This window comes from Ranitomeya imitator, chromosome 5 (genome assembly GCF_032444005.1).
Source record: "Ranitomeya imitator isolate aRanImi1 chromosome 5, aRanImi1.pri, whole genome shotgun sequence".
NCBI lineage: Eukaryota > Metazoa > Chordata > Amphibia > Anura > Dendrobatidae > Ranitomeya > Ranitomeya imitator.
Window position 1 is genome coordinate 578,238,830 of NC_091286.1, and position 21,834 is coordinate 578,260,663.

Here is a 21,834-nt window from a genome sequence, read left to right on the forward strand (position 1 = left end):
TGTACAAAGGTGGTCACTGACAGTCCTTGGGTCCACTGGTCAAAGTGGGTCCCCAGTCCATGCACCACATCACTGTAACTGTCGTGTGGGCCACGTTGGAGGGTCCGGAACTTTCTACGGTACACCTCGGGTGTAAGCTGGTACTTGGCTATCAGAGCCTGCTTGATGGCCTCATAGTCACCATCTTGTTCTTGAAGGAGGGCAGCAAACGCCTCCAGAGCTTTACCTCTCAGCCCTGGTGTCAGGTATCGTGCCCATTCATCTGTAGGCAGTCGGTACTGTCTGCAGGCTTTCTCAAAGGCCCGCAGAAACGTGTCCAAGTCTCCGTCCTTCTCCATTACAGGAAGTGATCGGGCCGGGGCTTAGGTATCTGAGCACTGCTTGGCTCACGGCTGGACTGGGACGACCCCTGCATTTGCAGTCGGGCCATCTGCAGATGGTACTCCCGCTCCGCTTGGGCCTCTCGCTCGGCTCGCTGGGCCTGGGCCTCTCGCTCGGCTCGTTGGGCCTGAGCCTCTCGCTCGGCTCGGGACTCGGCCTCCTGCCGGTATTGCTGAATCAGCTGCCGACATCCCTCATGGTCGTCAGTGGGGAATTCTTTCAAGGTCGCCTGCAGGTGGGGGTCCAATTCGCCCGGATTGCTAACAGGGCCAGCATTCAGTGGTTGGACCTCTGCTGCAGCACCTCTGCTCGTGCTGGCTTCTGCGGCCTCTGAGCTCTGAGAGCGGTCTAGAGCGGCTTCCCATTGCACCAGATCTGCGACCAGTTGGGCTTTGTTTTTGCTTGCAGAGTCAATGTGCTGTGTCTTGCATAAGGCAATAAGGGTGTCTCTGGTCTGCTGCTCATAAAAGGTTTCTCCCAACACAACCATGGTTGCCAAATAAAAGATAGGACAGAAAAACAAAGAGAATGGGAGGGGATAATTACCAGTACGCAATTGTCTCAAGACTAATAAAACACTGAGTTCGTTCTCCAAACTTATTTGCGCAGAGTCCTCGCGAGAACTTTCTGCAAGTTTTTAGTGCTAATGCTCTAAGATATCCCACCGCCTTGACACCAATTTGTCAGGATTCCCCTGACCACTGCCCCCAATTTGTCACGATTCACACCGTGACCGTCACCCCTACGTCACGGGTAGGGGTGACTTTAGGCCAACAGACGGCTATCACATGTGCAGGGGGGCTTATCTTAGTTATCCCTCCACTGCTAACAATGTGATGAAAAAACACCCACAAGGCTATTGCCCTCTTAGTTTCCAGCAGGGGCTTATTTTAGGTATCCCACTGCTTTTCAATATACCACAAACTGCAGGGATTTATGTATATCCCGCTTACAGTTCCACTTAACACTTGCAGCTCTCTGGCGCCCCCCTTACTCTCAGGTCAGATTAGGTACTGCACCCTGGGTAATTGGTCGCCCGACAGGCTGCCTGCTATGTACTGGCTATTGGGCACGCTGCAGCGACGCAATAAACTACTCCCACTCAGGCAGGAACAATAATTACCAACGCCGCAGTCGCTACAACATAATCCCAAAAGTCAGCACACTATCACTGCCACCAGCTTCGATTAAACGGGTCCGAAGCTAACCCAACACAACAGTAGCGTATTTCCCTTCAGAAGACTTAGGGTACGGTTTTTAGAGCATGGAGAATGAACTAACATATAATAGTATATCCCATAAAAAATTAGGCAGTGCTTTATCAAAAATATTTTATAAAGAGATGTTACAAATGAGACAATTGCAAATATGTACAAGGGTAATTATGAAATAAACAGGGATTAAATGAGAAAAGGTAACACTCACATGTTCAAAGCATGGCAGGCAACCATACGTCCCAGCTCATTGGACGTGCTCAGGGCTTCAGGAGGAGAGCAGAAGTCAAGAAGAAGAATGAGCTGGGGATCTGGGCAGACAGTTATAACTTCAGCCTGTAACATCCCAGAAAGGGGTTGGATCACCTCGTCCCTCCTACCTCTTCAGTCTAACTAAACTTTAAACTATTTTCTCTAATTTCTAGAACTTCGCTACAAAACATGTCATAGTCATAACAAACCCATCATTCATCTCGGATTAACATGGGCATTCTAATGATATCAAATATGTCCTATCTGGGATACATATTTACCGAGAAAACCCTACTTCTTTACCAGATGGAGTTAGAAGCCCGTGTTTCGAGCGATGTATAGATCCTCCGATGGACTCTAACAATATATATTTTCGTATTCGTAATGTAAACGGTGTGCCTAATATCTCACAAACACAGAACAAAGAACTTCCCTGCATTCAAGCGACTTAGAATCCAGTTCTTGCTGGAAAAATGGGGTTGGGACCATCAGTTGTGTTGTGCAGAGTCTGGTGGATACACAGCTGATAGTCCTACTGAATAGACTGTTAGAATTTGTATTATGGCAAGAAAAAAGCAGCTAAGTAAAGAAAAACGAGTGGCCATCATAACTTTAAGAAATGAAGGTCAGTCAGTCCGAAAAATTGGGAAAACTTTGAAAGTGTCCCCAAGTGCAGTGGCAGAAACCATCAAGAGCTACAAAGAAACTGGCTCACATGAGGACAGCCCCAGGAAAGGAAGACCAAGAGTCACCTCTGCTTCTGAAGATAAGTTTATCCGAGTCACCAGCCTCAGAAATTGCAGGTTAACAGCAGCTCAGATTAGAGACCAGGTCAATGCCACACAGACTTCTAGCAGCAGACACATCTCTACAACAACTGTTAAGAGGAGACTTTGTGCAGCAGGCCTTCATGGTAAAACAGCTGCTAGGAAACCACTGCTAAGGACAGGCATCAAGCAGAAGAGACTTGTTTGGGCTAAAGAACACAAGGAATATACATAAGACCAGTGGAAATCTGTGCTTTGGTCTGATGAGTCCAAATTTGAGATCTTTAGTTCCAACCACCGTGTGTTTGTGCGATGCAGAAAAGGTGAACGGATGGACTCTACATGCCTGGTTCCCACTGTGAAGCATGGAGGAGGAGGTGTGATGGTGTGGGGGTGGTTTGCTGGTGACACTGTTGAAGATTTATTCAAAATTGAAGGCATACTGAACCAGCATGGCTACCACAGCATTTTGCAGCGGCATGCTATTCCAACCGGTTTGCGTTTAGTTGGACCATCGTTTATTTTTCAACAGAACAATGACCCCAAACACACCTCCAGGCTGTGTAAGGGCTATTTGACCAAGAAGGAGAGTAATGGGGTGCTACGCCAGATGACCTGGCCTTCACAGTCACCAGACCTGAACCCAATCGAGATGGTTTGGGGTGAGCTGGACTGCAGAGTGAAGGCAAAAGGGCCAACAAGTGCTAAGCATCTCTGGGAACTCCTTCAAGATTGTTGGAAGACCATTCCCGGTGACTACCTATTGAAGATCATCAAGAGAATGCCAAGAGTGTGCAAAGCAGTCATCAAATCAAAAGGGGGCTACTTTGAAGAACCTAGAATATAAGACATATTTTCAGTTGTTTCACACTTTTTTGTTAAGTGTATAATTCCACATGTGTTAATTCATAGTTTTGATGCCTTCAGTGTGAATGTACAATTTTCATAGTCATGAAAATACAGAAAAATCTTTAAATGAGAAGGTGTGTTCAAACTTTTGGTCTGTACTGTATATATAGACCCTAGGACTGCTGAAATCTTCATAGTTTGCTACTGTATCCTGTGTCATGATGGATCTTCGCATGGAGAGCTTTTATTTCAACCTGGATTTGAGCATCAAGCTGTTTCTTGCCTGTGCGTTTGCTTGGGAGCAACAAAGAAATAGAGAACGACAGAGAAGGACACAGCGTCGGCGTTTTTGGAGACACCCCATTATTGAACTCTGGGAGAGCCGTGGAGCCTATCACACACTATATGGCGAGCTTAATGCCAACCCCAACAAATTCCCAGAATATACCAGGATGTCTCAAGACTCTTTCCGGGAATTGCTTGGTCATGTTCAAGGAGCCATGCGGAGACAGGACACCCAGCTCCGTAGAGCGATTCCTGCAGAGGAACGTCTCCTGGTCACATTAAGGTACGTAATAATTCTAAACAAAAGCCAGTTATAATTATTATTGGTCTGCCATGTATTATTTGTATTTTCCTTTATGTCTTTAGCTAAACACCACCATAAATGGAATTGATTGTTATTTTTTATTTTTTTTTATTTCAGATTTCTGGCAACCGGAGAGAGTTTATCATCCCTTCTCTTTCAGTACTGGCTTGTTATTTCCACCCTGTCTGGAATAGTTGCGGACACCTGCCGGGCTTTGTGGAATGTTCTCCAGGATGAGTTTATACCCCTACCCACGGAGGACATGTGGATTGAAATTGCAGAAAAATTCTGGAGTGTGTGTGATTTCCCCAGCTGTTTGGGAGCGGTGGATGGAAAGCACATGTGCATTATCAAACCCGCCAGAACTGGATCGGAGTACTTCAACTACAAAAAATATTTTTCAGTTGTGCTCATGGCAATAGCAGATGCGGACTGTCGCTTCATCACCGTGGACATTGGAGCTTTTGGCCGTGGCAGCAACTCCCAGACTTTCAAGAACTCTGATATGGGCTGATGTGTGTATGTCAAAAATTTTAATTTTCCACTGCCACGACCTCTCCCCAACACTCAAGGCCCACTGATGCCATCTGTTATGGTTGGGCCTTTCAGATGTGTGGAAACCTGCTGAAGCCATATTCCAGTCGGGACTTGAACCACACTAAAAGGATCTATAACTACAGACTGACCAGGGCCCGAAGAACAGTAGAGGGTACCTTTGGGATTCTAGGCTCAAAATGGCGCATTCTTGGAACAGCCATTAATCTACCAATGAAGACAGTCGATGAGGTGGTCAAAGCCTGCGTGGTTCTCCACAATTACATAATGGCTAAGGAACGACCCAACATTGAACTGGATGAACCAGTTGCAAACCCACTGCCAGATTACCAGCATCACCAGCTTCGGTCAACTGTTGAAGTTGGTCACATGCGGGACCAATTTGCTGCCTTTTCTTATTCTGATATTGGACGTGTGGCATGGCAAGACAATATTATGTAAAATTTCCTGTTGTGTATGGGCCTGTACCAGTTATGTTTTAAATGTTAATGATATTTTTTGTTAATAAAATTTGTGTTTTGATATCTTGACCGAGTCTCCTATGTATTCCTCTAAAAACCACTTACCGTATATACTCGAGTATAAGCCGAGATTTTCAGCCCAAATTTTTGGGCTGAAAGTGCCCCTCTCGGCTTATACTCGAGTCAAGGTGGGTGGCAGGGTCGGCGGGTGAGGGGGTGAGGGCGCTGAGGCATACTTACCTGCTTCCAGCGATCCTGACGCTCCCCCTGCCGTCCCACGGTCTTCGGTGCTGCAGTTCTTCCTCTATCAGCAGTCACGTGGGACCGCTCATTAGAGAAATGAATAAGCGGCTCCACCTCCCATAGGGGTGGAGCCGCCTATTCATTTCTCTTATCAGCAGTAACGGTGACCGCTGATAGAGGAAGAAGCTGCGGCACCAAAGACAGCTGTCCAGGAGAAGGAGCCGGACGCCAGGACCAGGTAAGTATGTCATAGTTACCTGTCCACGTTCCAGCCGCCGGGCGCCGCTCCATCTTCCCGGCGTCTCTGCGCTCTGACTGTTCAGGTCAGAGGGCGCGATGACGCATATAGTGTGCGCGCCGCCCTCTGCCTGATCAGTCAGAGCAGAGAGACGCCGGGAGCTGCAAGCAAGAGAGGTGAGTATGTGTTTTTGGTTTTTTTTACTGCAGCAGCAGCAGCGACAATGGCAGAGCTTTCTATGGGGCAATATGAACGGTGCAAGAGCACTATATGGGGCAGAGCTAGAGGGCAATAATGAACGGTGCAGAGCACTATATGGGGCACAGCTATAGTGCAATAATGAACGGTGCAGAGCACTATATGGGGCACAGCTATAGGGCAATAATGAACGGTGCAGAGCACTATATGGGGCAGAGTTATAGAGCAATAATGAACAGTGCAGAGCACTATATGGGGCACAGCTATAGGGCAATAATGAACGGTGCAGAGCACTATATGGGGCAGAGCTATAGGGCAATAATGAACGGTGCAATAGCACTATATGGGGCACAGCTATAGGGCAATAATGAACGGTGCAGAGCACTATATGGGGCACAGCTATAGGGCAATAATGAACGGCGCAGAGTACTATATGGGGCACAGCTATAGGGCAATAATGAACGGTGCAGAGCACTATATGGGGCACAGCTATAGGGCAATAATGAACGGTGCAGAGCACTATATGGGGCACAGCTATAGGGCAATAATGAACGGTGCAGAGCACTATATGGGGCGCAGCTATAGGGCAATAATGAACGGTGCAGAGCACTATATGGGGCACAGCTATAGGGCAATAATGAACGGCGCAGAGCACTATATGGGGCACAGCTATAGGGCAATAATGAACGGTGCAGAGCACTATATGGGGCACAGCTATAGGGCAATAATGAACGGTGCAGAGCACTATATGGGGCACAGCTATAGGGCAATAATGAACGGTGCAGAGCACTATATGGGGCGCAGCTATAGGGCAATAATGAACGGTGCAGAGCACTATATGGGGCGCAGCTATAGGGCAATAATGAACGGCGCAGAGCACTATATGGGGCAGAGCTATAGGGCAATAATGAATGGCGCAGAGCACTATATGGCACAGCTATGGGGAAATAATGATGTATTTTTATTATTGAAATTCACCGGTAAATGCTGCATTTCCACCCTAGGCTTATACTCGAGTCAATAAGTTTTCCCAGTTTTTTGTGGCAAAATTAGGGGGTCGGCTTATACTCGGGTCGGCTTATACTCGAGTATATACGGTATGTTAGTGGAAAGGTAGTTGACGTCATTACGTCCTGATTCTGTTCTGCAGTATCTATTGGACGCAGACTGAAGATCTACACTCATCAAGTCAGGTGTCATAAATAATGAATTCATGATGCACAAATAACAGCCTCATGAATTCACTATTTCTGACACCTGTCCAGGTGACTATAGATATGCCTTGTATGACCTCCATCGTCTCTTCAGTTTGTGTGAAATAGATTACGTACACTGAAGAAAAAATGGAGGTTATACACGGCAGTTCTCTATTCACCAGGTCAAGTGTAATAAATATTTTTTTGAAACATGACCTGTTCAGTATAGTTCTGCTTTGTATTACCGCCATTTTCTCTTCAGTCAGCGACACAGATTAATCAGACTGAAGAGATTATGGAGAAAACACAAGTAATTTTGTTTTTTTTTGGCCACCTCATAGCTCTATACCAAACACACAAAGGTGAAGTCTTCTACTTAATAACTACTGGAGTTATGAGTTGGCCAAAAAATAAAGTGTGCGGTGCAGTATTTTATTCGGCGCACGGTGCGTGTTGCCGGCGGCGAAATACACAATTAACCAAACATTATTGGGGGCAAAAACATTATTATTCTTTAACAAAAAAATTAATTTAACTACGCCTGCTTGGGGTAGTGATGGAAATGGGGGGGGTGTAGCTGTGAGGCCTGGCTTAATGTGGACGACGCAGGGGTGACAGGAGTAGGGGCAATTAAAGTAGTGGGGTCTGGGAGTTCAGAGATGGGGCTTGATGCACGAGAGGGCAGAGACACACTGGAAGGGTGAGACAAACCTGACATTACAGACACATTGGGAGGTGAAGGAGGAAGAATTGAGATTGTCCTTTGTTTTTTATATTGTTTCCCTTTTTGGGATCGGCGCTGCGGTCTGGGGAGCCTTGGTGGGCTCATTTGTTGTGGCCTGGTCGTGGTGACCGACCTGCCAGGGTACGTGTGCCACTGCATGGTTGTGGTAGTGGGCAAGGCCATGCCAGGGTCCAGGTGCTGCTGCTGCATCCTGGTGGTGGTGAAAGCCATTCGAGGGTCCGGGTGCTGCTGCTGCATGCTGGTGCTGAAAAGCATGCCAGGATCCAGGTGCTGCTGTTGCAGCAGCTGGGACCTGGTGATGGTGGCCGACCTGTCCTGATCCGGGTGCTGCTGCTGCATGGTGGTGGCAGTGGAGGAGGTCCAAGCAGGAGCAGCAGTTGTCATGGAGGTGGTGGTGGGCTGTCCAATAGCACTCGGCATGGTGGTGGTGCTGTAGTGGTGTCCGGCAGTGTTTGGAATGGAGGTGGCCGTGCAGTGGTATGCAGCAGAGCTCAGCATTGACGTCAAGCGTGACAGTGTAGGCACAGGTGGATATGCCGCCACTGTCTGCTGAAAATTCCGACTCTGCTGCCTAGCCTGCACGTAAGCAGCATTGCAGGCCTGCATGACACTGAGCTGAAAATCAGGAGTAAGGTGTTCTGACATGCCCTGTTCAATTTGACTGAAAAAATGATGTGCTGGCCTCTGGAGGTCGGCTTTTACTTGGTCAAGGCTTTTGTGACCTCTTGGATACGTGTATTCATATTGTTTATTATTATTATTATTATTATTTATATAGCCCCATTAATTCCATGGTGCTGTACATGTGAAAAGGGGTTACATACAGGGTTATAGATATCGTTAACAGTAAACAAATTTACAGTGACAGACTGGTACAGAGGGGAGAGGACCCTGTCCTTGTGGACTTACATTCTTCAGGATAGTGGAGAAGAGACAGGAGGTTGGTGTGCTGCAGCACTGGTGGTGGTGAGGTGGCAGCTCGGGTGGTCGTGGCGGCAGCTCGGGTGGTCGGTGCTGTGGCGGCAGCTCGGGTGGTCGGTGACGTGGCAGCAGCTCGGGTGGTCGGTGACGTGGCGGCAGCTCAGGAGGTCGGTGAAGTGGCGGCAGCTCGGGCGGTCGGTGACGTGGCGGCAGCTTGGGCAGTCGGTGACGTGGCAGTAGAGTGGTTATTGCAGGCTGTAGGCTTTACTGAAGAGATGGGTTTTCTGGTTCCGTCTGAAGGATCCGAGGGTGGTGGATAATCGGATGTGTTGAGGCGTGGAATTCCAGAGGATGGGGGATATTCAGGAGAAATCTTGGAGGCGGTTGTGTGAGGAACGAATAAGTGTGGAGGAGAGAAGGAGGTCTTGGGAGGATCGGAAATTACGTGAGGGAAGATATTGGGAGATTAGTTCAGAGATATAGGGAGGGGACAGGTTGTGGATGGCTTTGTAGATCAGTGTTAGTAGTTTGAACTGGATTCATTGGGGAATTGGGAGCCAGTGGAGCGATTTACAGAGGGGAGAAGCAGGGGAGTAGCGAGGAGAGAGGTGGATTAGCCGAGCAGCAGAGTTGAGGACAGACTGGAGTGGTGCAAGGGAGTTAGCGGGGAGGCCACAGAGGAGGGTGTTGCAGTAATCGAGGCGTGAGATGATGAGGGCATGCACAAGAGTTTTAGTAGATTGTGGGCTGAGGAAGGGACGAATTCTGGCAATATTTTTGAGTTGGAGGCGACAGGAGGTGGCAAGGGTTTTAACATGCGGTTTGAAGGACAGGGCAGAATCGAGAGTTACCCCGAGGCAGCGGATTTCAGGTGCGGGAGAGAGCGTGATGCCGTTTACTATAATAGATAGTTCAGGTAGGGGGGATACGTGAGATGGGGGAAAGATGATGAGTTCGGTTTTGTCTACATTGAGTTTTAGGAAGCGAGAGGTGAAGAAGGAGGATATGTCTGACAGACACTCCGGGATTCTGGACAGAAGAGAGGCGACATCTGGGCCAGAGAGGTAGATCTGAGTGTCGTCCGTATATAGGTGGTACTGGAAGCCATGGGACTTTATGAGTTGTCCTAGGCCAAGGGTATAGATGGAAAAAAGTAGGGGCCCTAGGACAGAGCCTTGAGGGACTCTTGTTTATGGCACTATCCAGTCGGTCACCCATCGCATTGAGTCCATCATGAAAGACCGAGCTCAAGTGCAAAAACTCGTGCATGAGTGACCTGTCCGAGGCCCTCTGCCGCTGCCGGGAAGAGCCCCAAAAAAAGAGGCACAGGCAGAGAACTGGGAAAGGGGAACACCTGATGGACCAGTCTGTGTGGCAGGCCCACTGGCTGCAGCACTGCTCGATGGCTGGGACGGCTCCGTGGCTGTTGGATGAAAGGACCGCTCCAGAACCAGGGTCAAGAGTGCTACTCCATGTGCTGTGAAAAAAGAAAAAAACACATTACTACCAAACATTTACAATAGTAAAGCGCCAACTCCTGTGAAATAGAAAAATACAGATTAGGCAATCCAACACAACCCATTACACCACAAACAATACTTATGTTCTCTGGGCAAGGACCGGTCTAAAAAATGCAAGGATGCGGTGATACTTGTATTTGCGGATCCTTGCTCCAGAACCACTAGGAAGCCGGCACTCTTGACGAAGATCCTTGTTGAAGCGATCCTTCATCAAACGGTAACGTGTTTTGACTTTGAGCACTGTTGAAAAATATAAATAATGGTTAGACAATGCACTTTTGACCGTGATCACACAACTGTGTGTGATGAGAGAAACTCTCAGGAGTTTCTCTCATTACACACAGTTATGTGATCACGACCAAGGTCACTGCTGCAGCACACCGCATTGCAATGCTTACAAAATGCATTTCGGACCCGAGTAGGGGCGTTGTCCCAACCATCCCACATTGCTTTGGCCACCTCATTCCATAGCCGCCGGATCGTCATGTTGTCCGAGTGCTGCAGAACCCGGGTGTCCCACAACGGGACTCGCTCAAGGACCAGGGAGATTAGGAGGTCATTTTCAATGAGGTCCTCATCCCGTTCTGGAACCTAAAAAATAAATAAAAGTCAAGAAGAAAAAGGTAAAAAAAGAGGAAAGTAAAGAAATGAACATTCAAGAATAGTAAAGTCAGGATACAATAATCAGCCAGGTATACTTGCACGCTGCCGCCTTGCCACCCGACCGTGACCCCGCTGCTCCTGCTCGGCCTCTGCCGCAGTGGAAGAAGTGCTCTAAAAAAAGGGGAAAAAAATTGTCACATGTGTAGATGTGATAGTGAATACTTACCAATCTGAGGAGGTGAGTACTCACTGCACTGACATGTTCGGCTTGTGCAGGCCCATAACGTTGCTCCTCATCAGAAGATGACATTCTGATGCATGCAGAAAGAAAAAAATGCCAGAAATTAGGACATATAGAGACAGAAAATAGAAAATAAAGACATTGGTTAGGATATACTCACATTGTTCAGTGTCTTGTTTCCTCCAAGGTTTTTGCCTGCGTCTGCTCTGCTTCTCTGTCTGCTGAGTAGTGACCTGCAAATGTCCACTCCCTCCCTTTATCATTTGTATGTGGGGGGGGTAATCAGTGTCTAGACATGTTTTTCTGTGGTGCAACGCATGAGTTCACAAACGCAAGCAAACACATGTGCTTGCGAATGCATGCGTTCACATAGACCATAATGCGTTTTTTTGCCGCATTCCTTCCGCTAACAACCACATTCGTTTCTAGGCAGCAAATTGACGCCTCTAAAATTACTACATGTAGTGTTTACCGCCCCAAACCGCAGACGACGAAACGACGCATGCGTCGTCAAATGCGGCAAAGCGCAACCGATCGCAGACACATGGGTCCCTAATGTTAAAGATAGGAATACACGACGCATGCGGATAATTGCGGCACAAACGCTACGGACACAACCACAAATGTGAAACCAGCCTAAAACACAAGGTGGCAACTTTTTATTATTGGAAAAAAGGGTGAAAATAGCATCAACCAGTTCTAATACTCATCTTTATTAATACATGGCATACTGCTACTGGTAAAAAGTGAGTTACTTTATTAACGGTTAAACTAAGCATCACCAGTAGGAAACATCTTGGACCAAATTAGAAAATCAGTGCGCAAAGAATGATTAGATGGTGAAAAGAAAAAAAGAGAAGCAAAGGAAAGCCTTTACTCTATTACTAATATGATGGCATATGTCAGTTCATGGCTCCTTTCATGTTGGCATCTTGGCATTTGGAGAAACCAAAGTCAGAAGTGGATTTTGAATGGATGAGAATTGCGGTATACTTCGTATATCTATGTATACTTTACCTTGCATTGGTTTCCAGCTTCAGTACGTGATGTATTTTCTTCATTCCTAAATGCAATATATATTAGAACAAGTGTGAGGAGAGGAACAGGAATTATGCTTCGTAATGGACTCTAAAGAATAACTCATTAATTATTACCCACTGTGGGAAACATTTAACTAAAGTAAACTGAATAAACATGTCTGGTCCCGATACATTAGCAAGTGGAAATTCAATAAACCATCTGTGACATCCAGTGTGTGTGTGCGTTCATACCAAATAGAATAATTTCAGAATGTTTTCCACCTTTAATGTCAACCATAATCTGCACAATTCAATGAAATCTTTTTGAGTGTAAAAAGAAAATGAAAGAAGTAAAATAATGTGGCTGCATAAATTTGCACACCCTTAAACTAATAATTGCGAGGGCATCTCTCATCAGGTCACCCACAGATTTTCTACTGGAGTCAGGTCTGGGCTCTGACTGAGCCATTCCAAAACTTTGATCTTCATTTGACAATGCCATTAGTTTGTTGATTTGGAGGTATACTTAGGATCGTTGTCTCACTTTAAGATGAAATTCCTCTTAATCTTCAGCTATTTTTGCATAGGCTCGAAAGATACTAAATTGACTATTTGGAACTATTCATTATTCACTTCAACTTGACTAAAGCCTCAGTTCCGCAGCCAAACAACAATACTGAAGCATAATGCTGCCTCCACCAATGCTTCACTGGGGGTATGGTGTTCTTTTGGCAATGAGCAGTGTTGGCTTTGTACCAAATATATGCAATTATATAGAAAAAAAAAGTTCAACCTTAGTCTCATCAGACCATAACACTTTTTCCCACATACTTTTGTCACACTTTATGCAGGTTTTGGAAAAACATGTTTTTCTTTGTAAAAGTCTTCAGTCTTGACACGCTTTTCCACAGACCAGACATATAATAATCTTTATTTTTTTTATATAGCGCTAACATATTCCGCAGCGCTTTACAGGTTGCACACATTATCATCGCTGTCCCCGATGGGGCTCACAATCTAAATATGAAGAATACTGGAGATTGTTATCATGCGGTACACAACCAGTACTTGCCAGAAATTCCTTCAGCTCCTTTAATGTTGTTGTAGGCCTCTTGGCAGCCTCCAGGACAAATTTTCATCAATTTTTGAGGGATGTCCAATTGATGCCACAGTAGTGCCACATTTAAGCCACAGTCGTCAGTGTTCCATGGAATATCTAATGCCTTGGAAAAAAAATCTTCCCTTCTGACTAATCACTGTCATCCTTTAGCTGTCTTATAAGCATTTGCTGTAACATACAACTAAGAAAATGTCAGTTTAAACCCTACTAGAACAGCTAAATGTTATATGGGGTAAATCAGAATCACTGTGAATGATGGCAGCGGTGTACTGACCACTACCTAACATGAGTGGAAGTGGGATTGGCTAATTCTGAACACAACCACATCCTTAATTATACGTGGGTGTTCACACTAATGCAATCACATTATTTGACCTTTGCTATTTTTATTTTCCCTCTCAAAATGATTTCAGTTTGTTTCTCAATGGATTTGTACAGATTATGGGTGACATTAAATGTGGAAAAAGTTCTAAAATGATTCTTCTTGGTAAGAATTGGCAAAAAACTGGCATTTTAAAAGGAGCGTGTAGACTTTTTTTCTAGGGTAGGTTTTTATATTCAAGACCATTTTCAAAGTAGGATCAATTTTTAAATTTCAGTTGCAAGGCCGCTAGATATTGATAATAGGTCACCAATAGCAGATCAGTGGGGGTCCGATGCTTGGCACCCCCAAGATCAGCTGTTTGCAGGTCCTGCAGCCAGAAACACAGTGTACAGACTTAGGACACCACATGTACTATGTGCAGTAGCCGCTCTTGGGTTCTACAGCTCAGCTCCTATGCACCTCAATGGGAACTGAGCTGCAGCACCCAAGAAAAGCCATTGCACATATTCCGACTCCATACACTGTAAATCCAGCCACCTCAGGACCAGCAAACAGCTAATCAGTGGGAATGCTGGGTGTCCGACTATCACTTGATTAAATGTAATTGATATAGATAGGTCATCAATATCTAAGTCCTGGTCAATCCCTTTAAAGGGAATCTGTCACTAGGTTTTTGCTATGCCATCAGAGAGCAGCGTAATGTAGAGCCAGCAATGTGTCACTTACTGAGCTACTTGCTGCAGGTTTGATAAAATCACTTTATCTGCTGCAGATCTAGCAGTTCTCTGAATGCTGAGCCCTGTATTGCCCCGCCCACACCTCTGATTGGCAGCTTTCTGTGTACTCTGTGCATAGGTAGAAAGCTGCCAATCAGTGGTGGGGGCGGGGTTATACAGCACACAATAATATAGAAGACTACATTGGAGCAGGTTTACTAATCCTCTAGTGATAATCTCCTGCTGATAAAATAGTAGTTTTATAAAAAATTACAGTGATCAGGGTCTCTGCCCCTATATTATGCTACTCTCAGATTAGGTGGCAAAACCTAGTGATAAATTCCCTTTAACTGAATCTATAATTCATGGTTTGGCATATGTCTTGCCTTTGCCCTCTTTCTGTTTTCCCTTCCGTCACGCTTCCATGGCTATAATTATATGTATGTTTATATGATTCTTATTGCTACATATGTTGGTTATTGACTGTATATTATAATTTCCACTATATTCCCATATCACAGGTGACAAACTCTATCTTCCCAGTATGGACCTACAGCTACCTGGTGATATTATTCCCAGTATTCCTGCTCACAGACTATTTAAGATACAAGCCAGTGATTGTCCTGCAGGGCCTGAGTTACGTCATCTGCTGGATCCTTTTGCTCTTTGCCCGTGGAGTTCCTGCCATGCAGGGCCTAGAGTTTATGTACGGCATGGTCACTGCCACAGAGGTGGCCTACTTCTCCTACATCTACAGTGTGGTGGACACAGAACATTACCAGAAGGTGACCAGCTACTGCCGCAGTGTCACATTGGTGGGATATACTGTGGCCTCCGTTCTGGGGCAGCTTCTGGTCTCCTTCGCTGGAGTGTCTTACTTCTATCTCAATGTCATTTCTTTGATAAGCGTCTCAATAGCTTTTATATCATCCTTTGTCCTTCCCATGCCAAGAAAGAGTATGTTTTTCCATAAAAAATCAATGGAAGACAATGTTGGTGGAACATCTGAAGACCCAACAGTAACTAGTAATAACCCAGATGCGCCATGTGCAGAATCAGAGACAAAGGACCCAAGCAAAAGTTCTGGCCCAACCTTCTGTAAAGTTCTCTGGCTCCTGGGCAAGGACTTGAAGGCCTGTTACTCCTCAATGCAGCTCCTCTACTGGTCTCTATGGTGGGCACTGGCCACAGCGGGATACAACCAAGTGGTGAATTATGTGCAGGTTCTCTGGGAGCACGTGGAGCCCGAGCAGAACGCCACGATCTACAACGGAGGAGTCGAGGCCATCGCCACATTTCTGGGTGAGTAGACTGAATTTCTAACAAGCTGTGAAATAAATTACAGAGTAAACTGTCGTCTTAATTTCTGTTTTCATAAATCAATAATACACGCGAAAAGAAATCAGGGAAACCTGCTCCTCTCTCCTCCAGGACGGATTCATTCTTTAAATTCTCATTTCACAGATTAAATTGTTCCCGTTACTGAGATCGATGACGGTTGGTGCCTGTAAAGTTTTATGGAGAACTGTAGCTGTTGCCTTTGTCTGCCTCCAGCTTCTCTCCTCTCCATAGAATTCTACAAGCACCAACTGGCATCTCCTCTCTTAGTAATGGGAAATCTGTCTTCCTACAGATTTTACCCAAGATTTGAGAATGCATGATCAGTCCAGGACAAAGAAAATTTCTCTGATAAGATATATGGAAAGGTACCTTATCCCTATGTGTACTATTCATTCATAAAATAAAAACTACAACAAAGATTACTCTTTAAATGTTTACTCTTAAAAGCCCACCTGTCACTTGTCCCGACGACGTTGTAGTAAATACTTCTATTTTTTATGGCGTAATGCTGGAGCATCATAGTTTTAACTGTATTGTTCCTCTGTTATTCCTCCTGGGATTTGATAAATAAATTGATAGTCGGTTATTATTACTCTTCCCCTTGTCAGTCGGGTTTGTTCCTGCACACACAGACACTGTCTAATTATTGCCGACAGTGTCAGACTGTGAATATCCTACAATAGTAAAGGTACCTTCACACTGAACTTTCCAACGAGAACGACAGCGATCCGTGACGTTGCAGCGTCCTGGATAGCGATCTCGTTGTGTTTGACACGCAGCAGCAATCTGGATCCTGCTGTAATATCGCTGGTCGGAGCTAGAAGTCCAGAACTTTATTTGGTCGTCAGGTCGGCGTGAATCGTCATGTTTGACATCAAAAGCAACGATGCCAGCAATGTTTTTACATGGAGCTAACAACCAGCGAGAACGATAAGTACGTCACTGGATCGCTCCTGCATCGTTCTGCTGTTGCCGGTGTTTGACGCTCCTAACGACCTAAACAGCGACGCTGCAGCGATCGGCTCGTTGTCTATATCGCTGCAGCGTCGCTTAATGTGACGGTACCTTAAGGTCCGGTTGTAACTTATTTATTCATTCTCAGGAGAAATAACAGAGGTGGGGGAGGAGTCAATAACGGTGGTGGTAGAATGGACAATGATGGGGTGGGGGGGAGAAGGCAATGATGGTTGTGGTGGAAAGGACAATGATGGTGGTGGTGGTGGGGGGAGGCAATAATGGAGGTGGTAGAATGGGCAATGATGGGGTGGGGGAGAAGGCAATGATGGTTGTGGTGGAAAGGACAACGATGGTGGTGGTGGTGGGGGGAGGCAATGATGGAGGTGGTGGAATGGGCAATGATAGGGAATGTGGGTGAGAAGGCAATGATGGAGGTGGAGGGGGCCTGCATTATACCCGATGAGGGGAGCTGCATTATACTTTGAGGGTTCCACATTATATTCTGTGGAGGGGGGCTGCAATATATTCTGTGTGGGGGCTCGATTCTCTCAGGGGGCTACATTACATTCTGGGGGCTACATCATACTATATGAGGGGGCTACAGTGTATTCTACGGGGAGTTGCATTATACTCTGAGGGGGCTACATTATATTCTGTGTGGAGGGGCTGCATCATGCTGTATGAGGGGGGCTGTATTATAACCTGTGAGGGTGCTACATTATATTCTATGGGGGGTCTGCATTATACCTTATGAGGGGGTTGCATTATATTTTGTGGGGTGCTGCATTATACCCTATGAGGGGCTGCATTATATTCTGTGAGGGGGGCTACTTTATATTTCGTGAGGGTGCTGCATTATATTCTATGAGGCTAATTTCATTATATTCTATGAGGGAGGCTACCCCAACTCCTGCTACATAATTAAGATGTGTACTACCTTATGTTATACCCTGATATTAGCGTGTTTTACCACACAATTGCTGGTCTTTTATTTATTTCTATGTAGCTACATAGTGGGCCCCAAGAATGATTTTCTTTGGTGGGCCCAAGGTGCTCCAGTCCGACGCTGCTTGACACAAGGAATGTGACACTTGTAGTTCATGTCCTGGATACGTCTGTGTATGGCGGCTCTGAAGCAATGACTCCAGCAGCAGTCCACTCCTTGTGAATCTCCCCCAAATTTTTGAATGTCCTTTTCTTAACAATCCTTTCAAGGCTGCGGTTATCCTGGTTGCTTGTGCACCTTTTTCTACCACACTTTTCCCCTCCATTTTCCATTAATATGCTTGGATACAGCACTCAGTGAACAGCCAGCTTCTGTAGCAATGACCTTTTGTGGCTTATCCTCCTTGTAGAGTGTGTCAATGACTGCCTTCTGAACATCTGTCAAGTCAGCAGTCTTCCCCATGATTGTGGAGCTACTGAAACAGACTACGGGACCTTTTAAAACCCTTAGGAAGCCTTTGCAGGTGTTTTTTTTGTTAATTATTCTAATTTACTGAGATAATGACTTTTGGCTTTTCATTGGCTGTAAGCCATAATCATCAGCATTAACAGAAATAAACATGTGACATAGATCACCCTGTGTGTAATGACTCTATATAATATATGAGATTCCGTTTTTGTATTGAAGAACTGAAATTAACTTTTTGATGATATTCCAATTTAGTGAGAAGCACCTGTATATAGTAAGACAGACATTTCAGAAGAATACTTGTCCTCTTTACTGATATTCGCACATAGAACATAAATAGTGACTTCCTAATAAAACATGATTGTTACCTGCTCACCTTTATACTTTGGACAATGAACTTCTATACATATATCTGTCACCGCATTTGTGTCTGGATCTATAGATCTCTTCACTATTGATCAAGATTTGAGGAACAGATAGTGTACTGGAGGGGAAAAAGAAAGCACACCGATAGCCTATTTTCTCCAAAATGAGCGCACCCAAAAAATCTAGAAATAAACATAAAACTTCAAGAAGATATTTCTGTGGATGAGAATGATAATTTACCCTTTTAGGCCCTCATACAAATTAGATAAAAGTCATCTGCACCTGCCAATTTCAGCAGCGTAAGCCGACCATCTAATGTGTGTGGCCCTCCTGACATCCCCCCTTATAGATGGAAAGAAGATGTCAGAGAGAAGGATCTGACCATTGAAATTTCAACTGTCGATCTTTTTTTGGGGGCGGGGATAAGCCGCTATTAGATGATTCTAGCTGCGTCTCTCAAAGAGATCACAGAAGCGCTCGGGTGTATATGGAAGAGACTGGAGAAATGGCTGCCAGCCGCACAGTCATTCTGCTGATGGCTATCTAATGGGTATGTGGGTCTCTTGACTTAAAGGGAATCTGTCACTTGTTTTTTCGCAACTTCATCTGAGAGCAGCATGATGTAGGCACACAGACCCTGATTCCAGCAATGTGTCACTTACTGGGCTATTTGCTGCAGTTTTGGTAAAATCACTTTTATTTATCTGCTGCACATTTACCAGCTGAGCTCTGTGTAGCCCCGCCCACACCACAGATTGGCAGCTTTCTGTGTACACTGTGCATAAGCAGAAAGCTGCCAATCAGTGGTGGGGTCAAGGTTACACAGAGCTCATGAATAAGGAGAACATCATGGCAGCAGGTTTACTACTCCTGTAGTGATAATCTGCTGCTGATAAAACTTTGATTTTATCACATGTGCTGCAAGCAACCCATTAAGTGACACCGTTGGAATCAGGATCTCTGCCCCTACATCATGCTGCTCTCAGATGGGGTTGCAAAAACCTGGTGACAGATTAAGAGATACACAGCACATATAGATGAGTACATGGCTCAGGAGATTCTGAAAGCCCCATAGACATTGAATAGAGAGATGGGCACATGCTCAACAGCTGCTCTATTGAAACTCTTCCTCGGTGTTATTGTGTAGAGTGGACTAACAGGAACTCAGGACCCCAATACTAGTGATTGCTGGGGGTCCTGATGATCAGACATTTATCACCTAACATATAAATGTCATTTAACACTTTACATTTATGTGCCCAGTGGGTTTCCAGTTCTCCATCCCCTGGACGCATCTGGTTTGTTAATGTTCATACTGCGATTAGATTGGGATTACGCAAGGTGTGAAGTTCTTTGGTCTCTAAAAACAGCAATTTCTTAATCAAAATGGAGACACTTCTGTTATTTCTCCAGGATCTCGGCTGCCAGAGATCATACAAAAAGACGAGAACAAGAAATAAGACTGCTCCCTGGATGTCAGATGTCCAAATATTACTTCAAGCAAGAAATCTACGACTTCCCATGTAGCCGTAGTGAATACAAAAAACACCCCGAGGTCCTTATTATTAGTATTATCCATCTTTCCATGTAAAATCAGGACTCATTTTGTTTCAATAGCATCACTATTGCCAGCAAAAATAGCAAATTCCCACAGTTTAGGAATTGTGCTTACCTCAGGAATAACAGTTCACACTGAATTGTTGAGACAAATTCTTGGTCCAAAACTTGTCTGTGCCCTGTATATACAGTACAGAGCAAAAGTTTGGACACACCTTCTCATTTAAAGATTTTTCTGTATTTTCATTACTATTCATTGTATACTCAACAAAAAACTTATGAAACAACTGAAAATATGTCTCAGGCTGCCGTCACACTATCAGTATTTGGTCAGTATTTTACATCAGTATTTGTAAGCCAAAACCAGGAGTGGGTGATAAATACAGAAGTGGTGCTTATGTTTCTATTATACTTTTCCTCTATTTGTTCCACTCCTGGTTTTGGCTTACAAATACTGATGTAAAATACTGACCAAATACAGCTACAGGAAAGAAATATATCTTGGTACCATGTTAGCCAGTAGATAGAAAAATATTTAGAATTGAGAGTCCTCAGTGGTTGATACCTTTTAATGGCTAACTGAAAAGGTGGTAATAAATTGCAAGCTTTCGAGACTACACAGGTCTCTTCATCAGGCAAAGACTAGAACAAATTCTGAAGAATCACATATTTATGCACAACATAGCATAGGAAAAAAAAAAAAAAAGGGGAAAAAAACATGGATAAGACAGATGACATGAAGCAGAATTACCATGAGTGATAAACAGTTATGTCCATAAATATTGGGCCGGCTCTTAGATAAGGATTGTTTTATTGTACTCTGATTAGGGTCTCTGTTGTGATGACCCCTCATAGTCTGAGGGGCAAGTTCCATAGTTGATGTAAAAAGACATAAATCCGTGCGACACATTCATTCCTGCATTAATAGTGTCAAAGGTCGTCATCAGTTTATATTGCCAGACTCTTCTGTCTCTCTGGGATTTGAAGCTGCCCTTCAACACAAGTAATTTCATGTCCATAATGTAATGCACACAAGGTGCTGGAATCATTCTCTGCAGGTGATTAAATTATCACCGGTGCAATGCAAGGAAATCCTGAAAACTTGACTTGTTTGCAGCCCTCGAGGAATGCAGTTTGACACCCCTGATTTACAGTGCCTTGCGAAAGTATTCGGCTCTCTGGAACTTTTCAAACTTTTCCCACATATCATGCTTCAAACATAAAGATACCAAATGTAAATTTTTGGTGAAGAATCAACAACAAGTGGAACACTATTGTGAAGTTGAATGAAATGTATTGGTTATTTTAAATTTTTGTGGAAATTCAAAAACTGAGAAGTGGGGCGTGCAATATTATTCGGCCTCTTTACTTTCAGTGCAGCAAACTCACTCCAGAAGTTCATTATGGATCTCTAAATAATCCAATGTTGTCCTAAATGCCTAATGATGATAAATATAATCCACCTGTGTGCAATCAAGTCTCCGTATAAATGCACCTGCTCTGTGATAGTTTCAGGCCATGTTCACACAGTGCGTTTTTTACTGCGGAACCGCAGCGTTTTTGCCGCTGCGGTTCCGCAGCTGTTTTCCATGCAGGGTACAGTACAATGTACCCTATGGAAAACAGGAACCACTGTGCACATGATCCTGAATTTCAAAAAAAAGCCGCGCTGAATAGCTGCGGGAAAAAAGAAGTACCATGTCACTTCTTTTTTCGGAGCCGCAGCGGTTCTGCACCCATAGACCTCCATTGTGAGGTCAAACCCGCAGTAAAACCCGCAGATCAAAAATAGATCTGCGGGTTTTATTGCGGTTCGTGGTGCAGAACCACTGCAGCAGGAAGTGCGGGGAAGCGAGCGGAAGTGCGTGGGTGGAGTGTGGCTGCCCTGATCCCACCCCCCCATGCTCCGATGCCCCTCCCCCGTGCTTCCTAGGAAACACACAGTCTCTGCATAGAAAACTGCATAAAAAAAAGGATCAAAAAACGCATCAAAAAACGCATCAAAAAAGGACAAAAAAAGGACCTGCGTTTTCTGCCAAGAGCTGC

General features: G+C 44.9%; 1 protein-coding gene across 3 annotated transcripts in view; it reads left to right on the forward strand.

Annotated features, from left to right (window-relative positions):
• Positions 1 to 21,834, forward strand: part of SLC19A3 (solute carrier family 19 member 3) — a 53,041-nt gene that overhangs the window by 15,853 nt on the left and 15,354 nt on the right. For all 3 annotated transcript variants that reach the window (XM_069727835.1, XM_069727834.1, XM_069727836.1), the window contains exon 2: positions 14,675 to 15,455. In XM_069727835.1, coding sequence (XP_069583936.1) covers positions 14,675 to 15,455 — 781 coding nt within the window. The remainder of the gene's footprint in view (positions 1 to 14,674; positions 15,456 to 21,834) is intronic.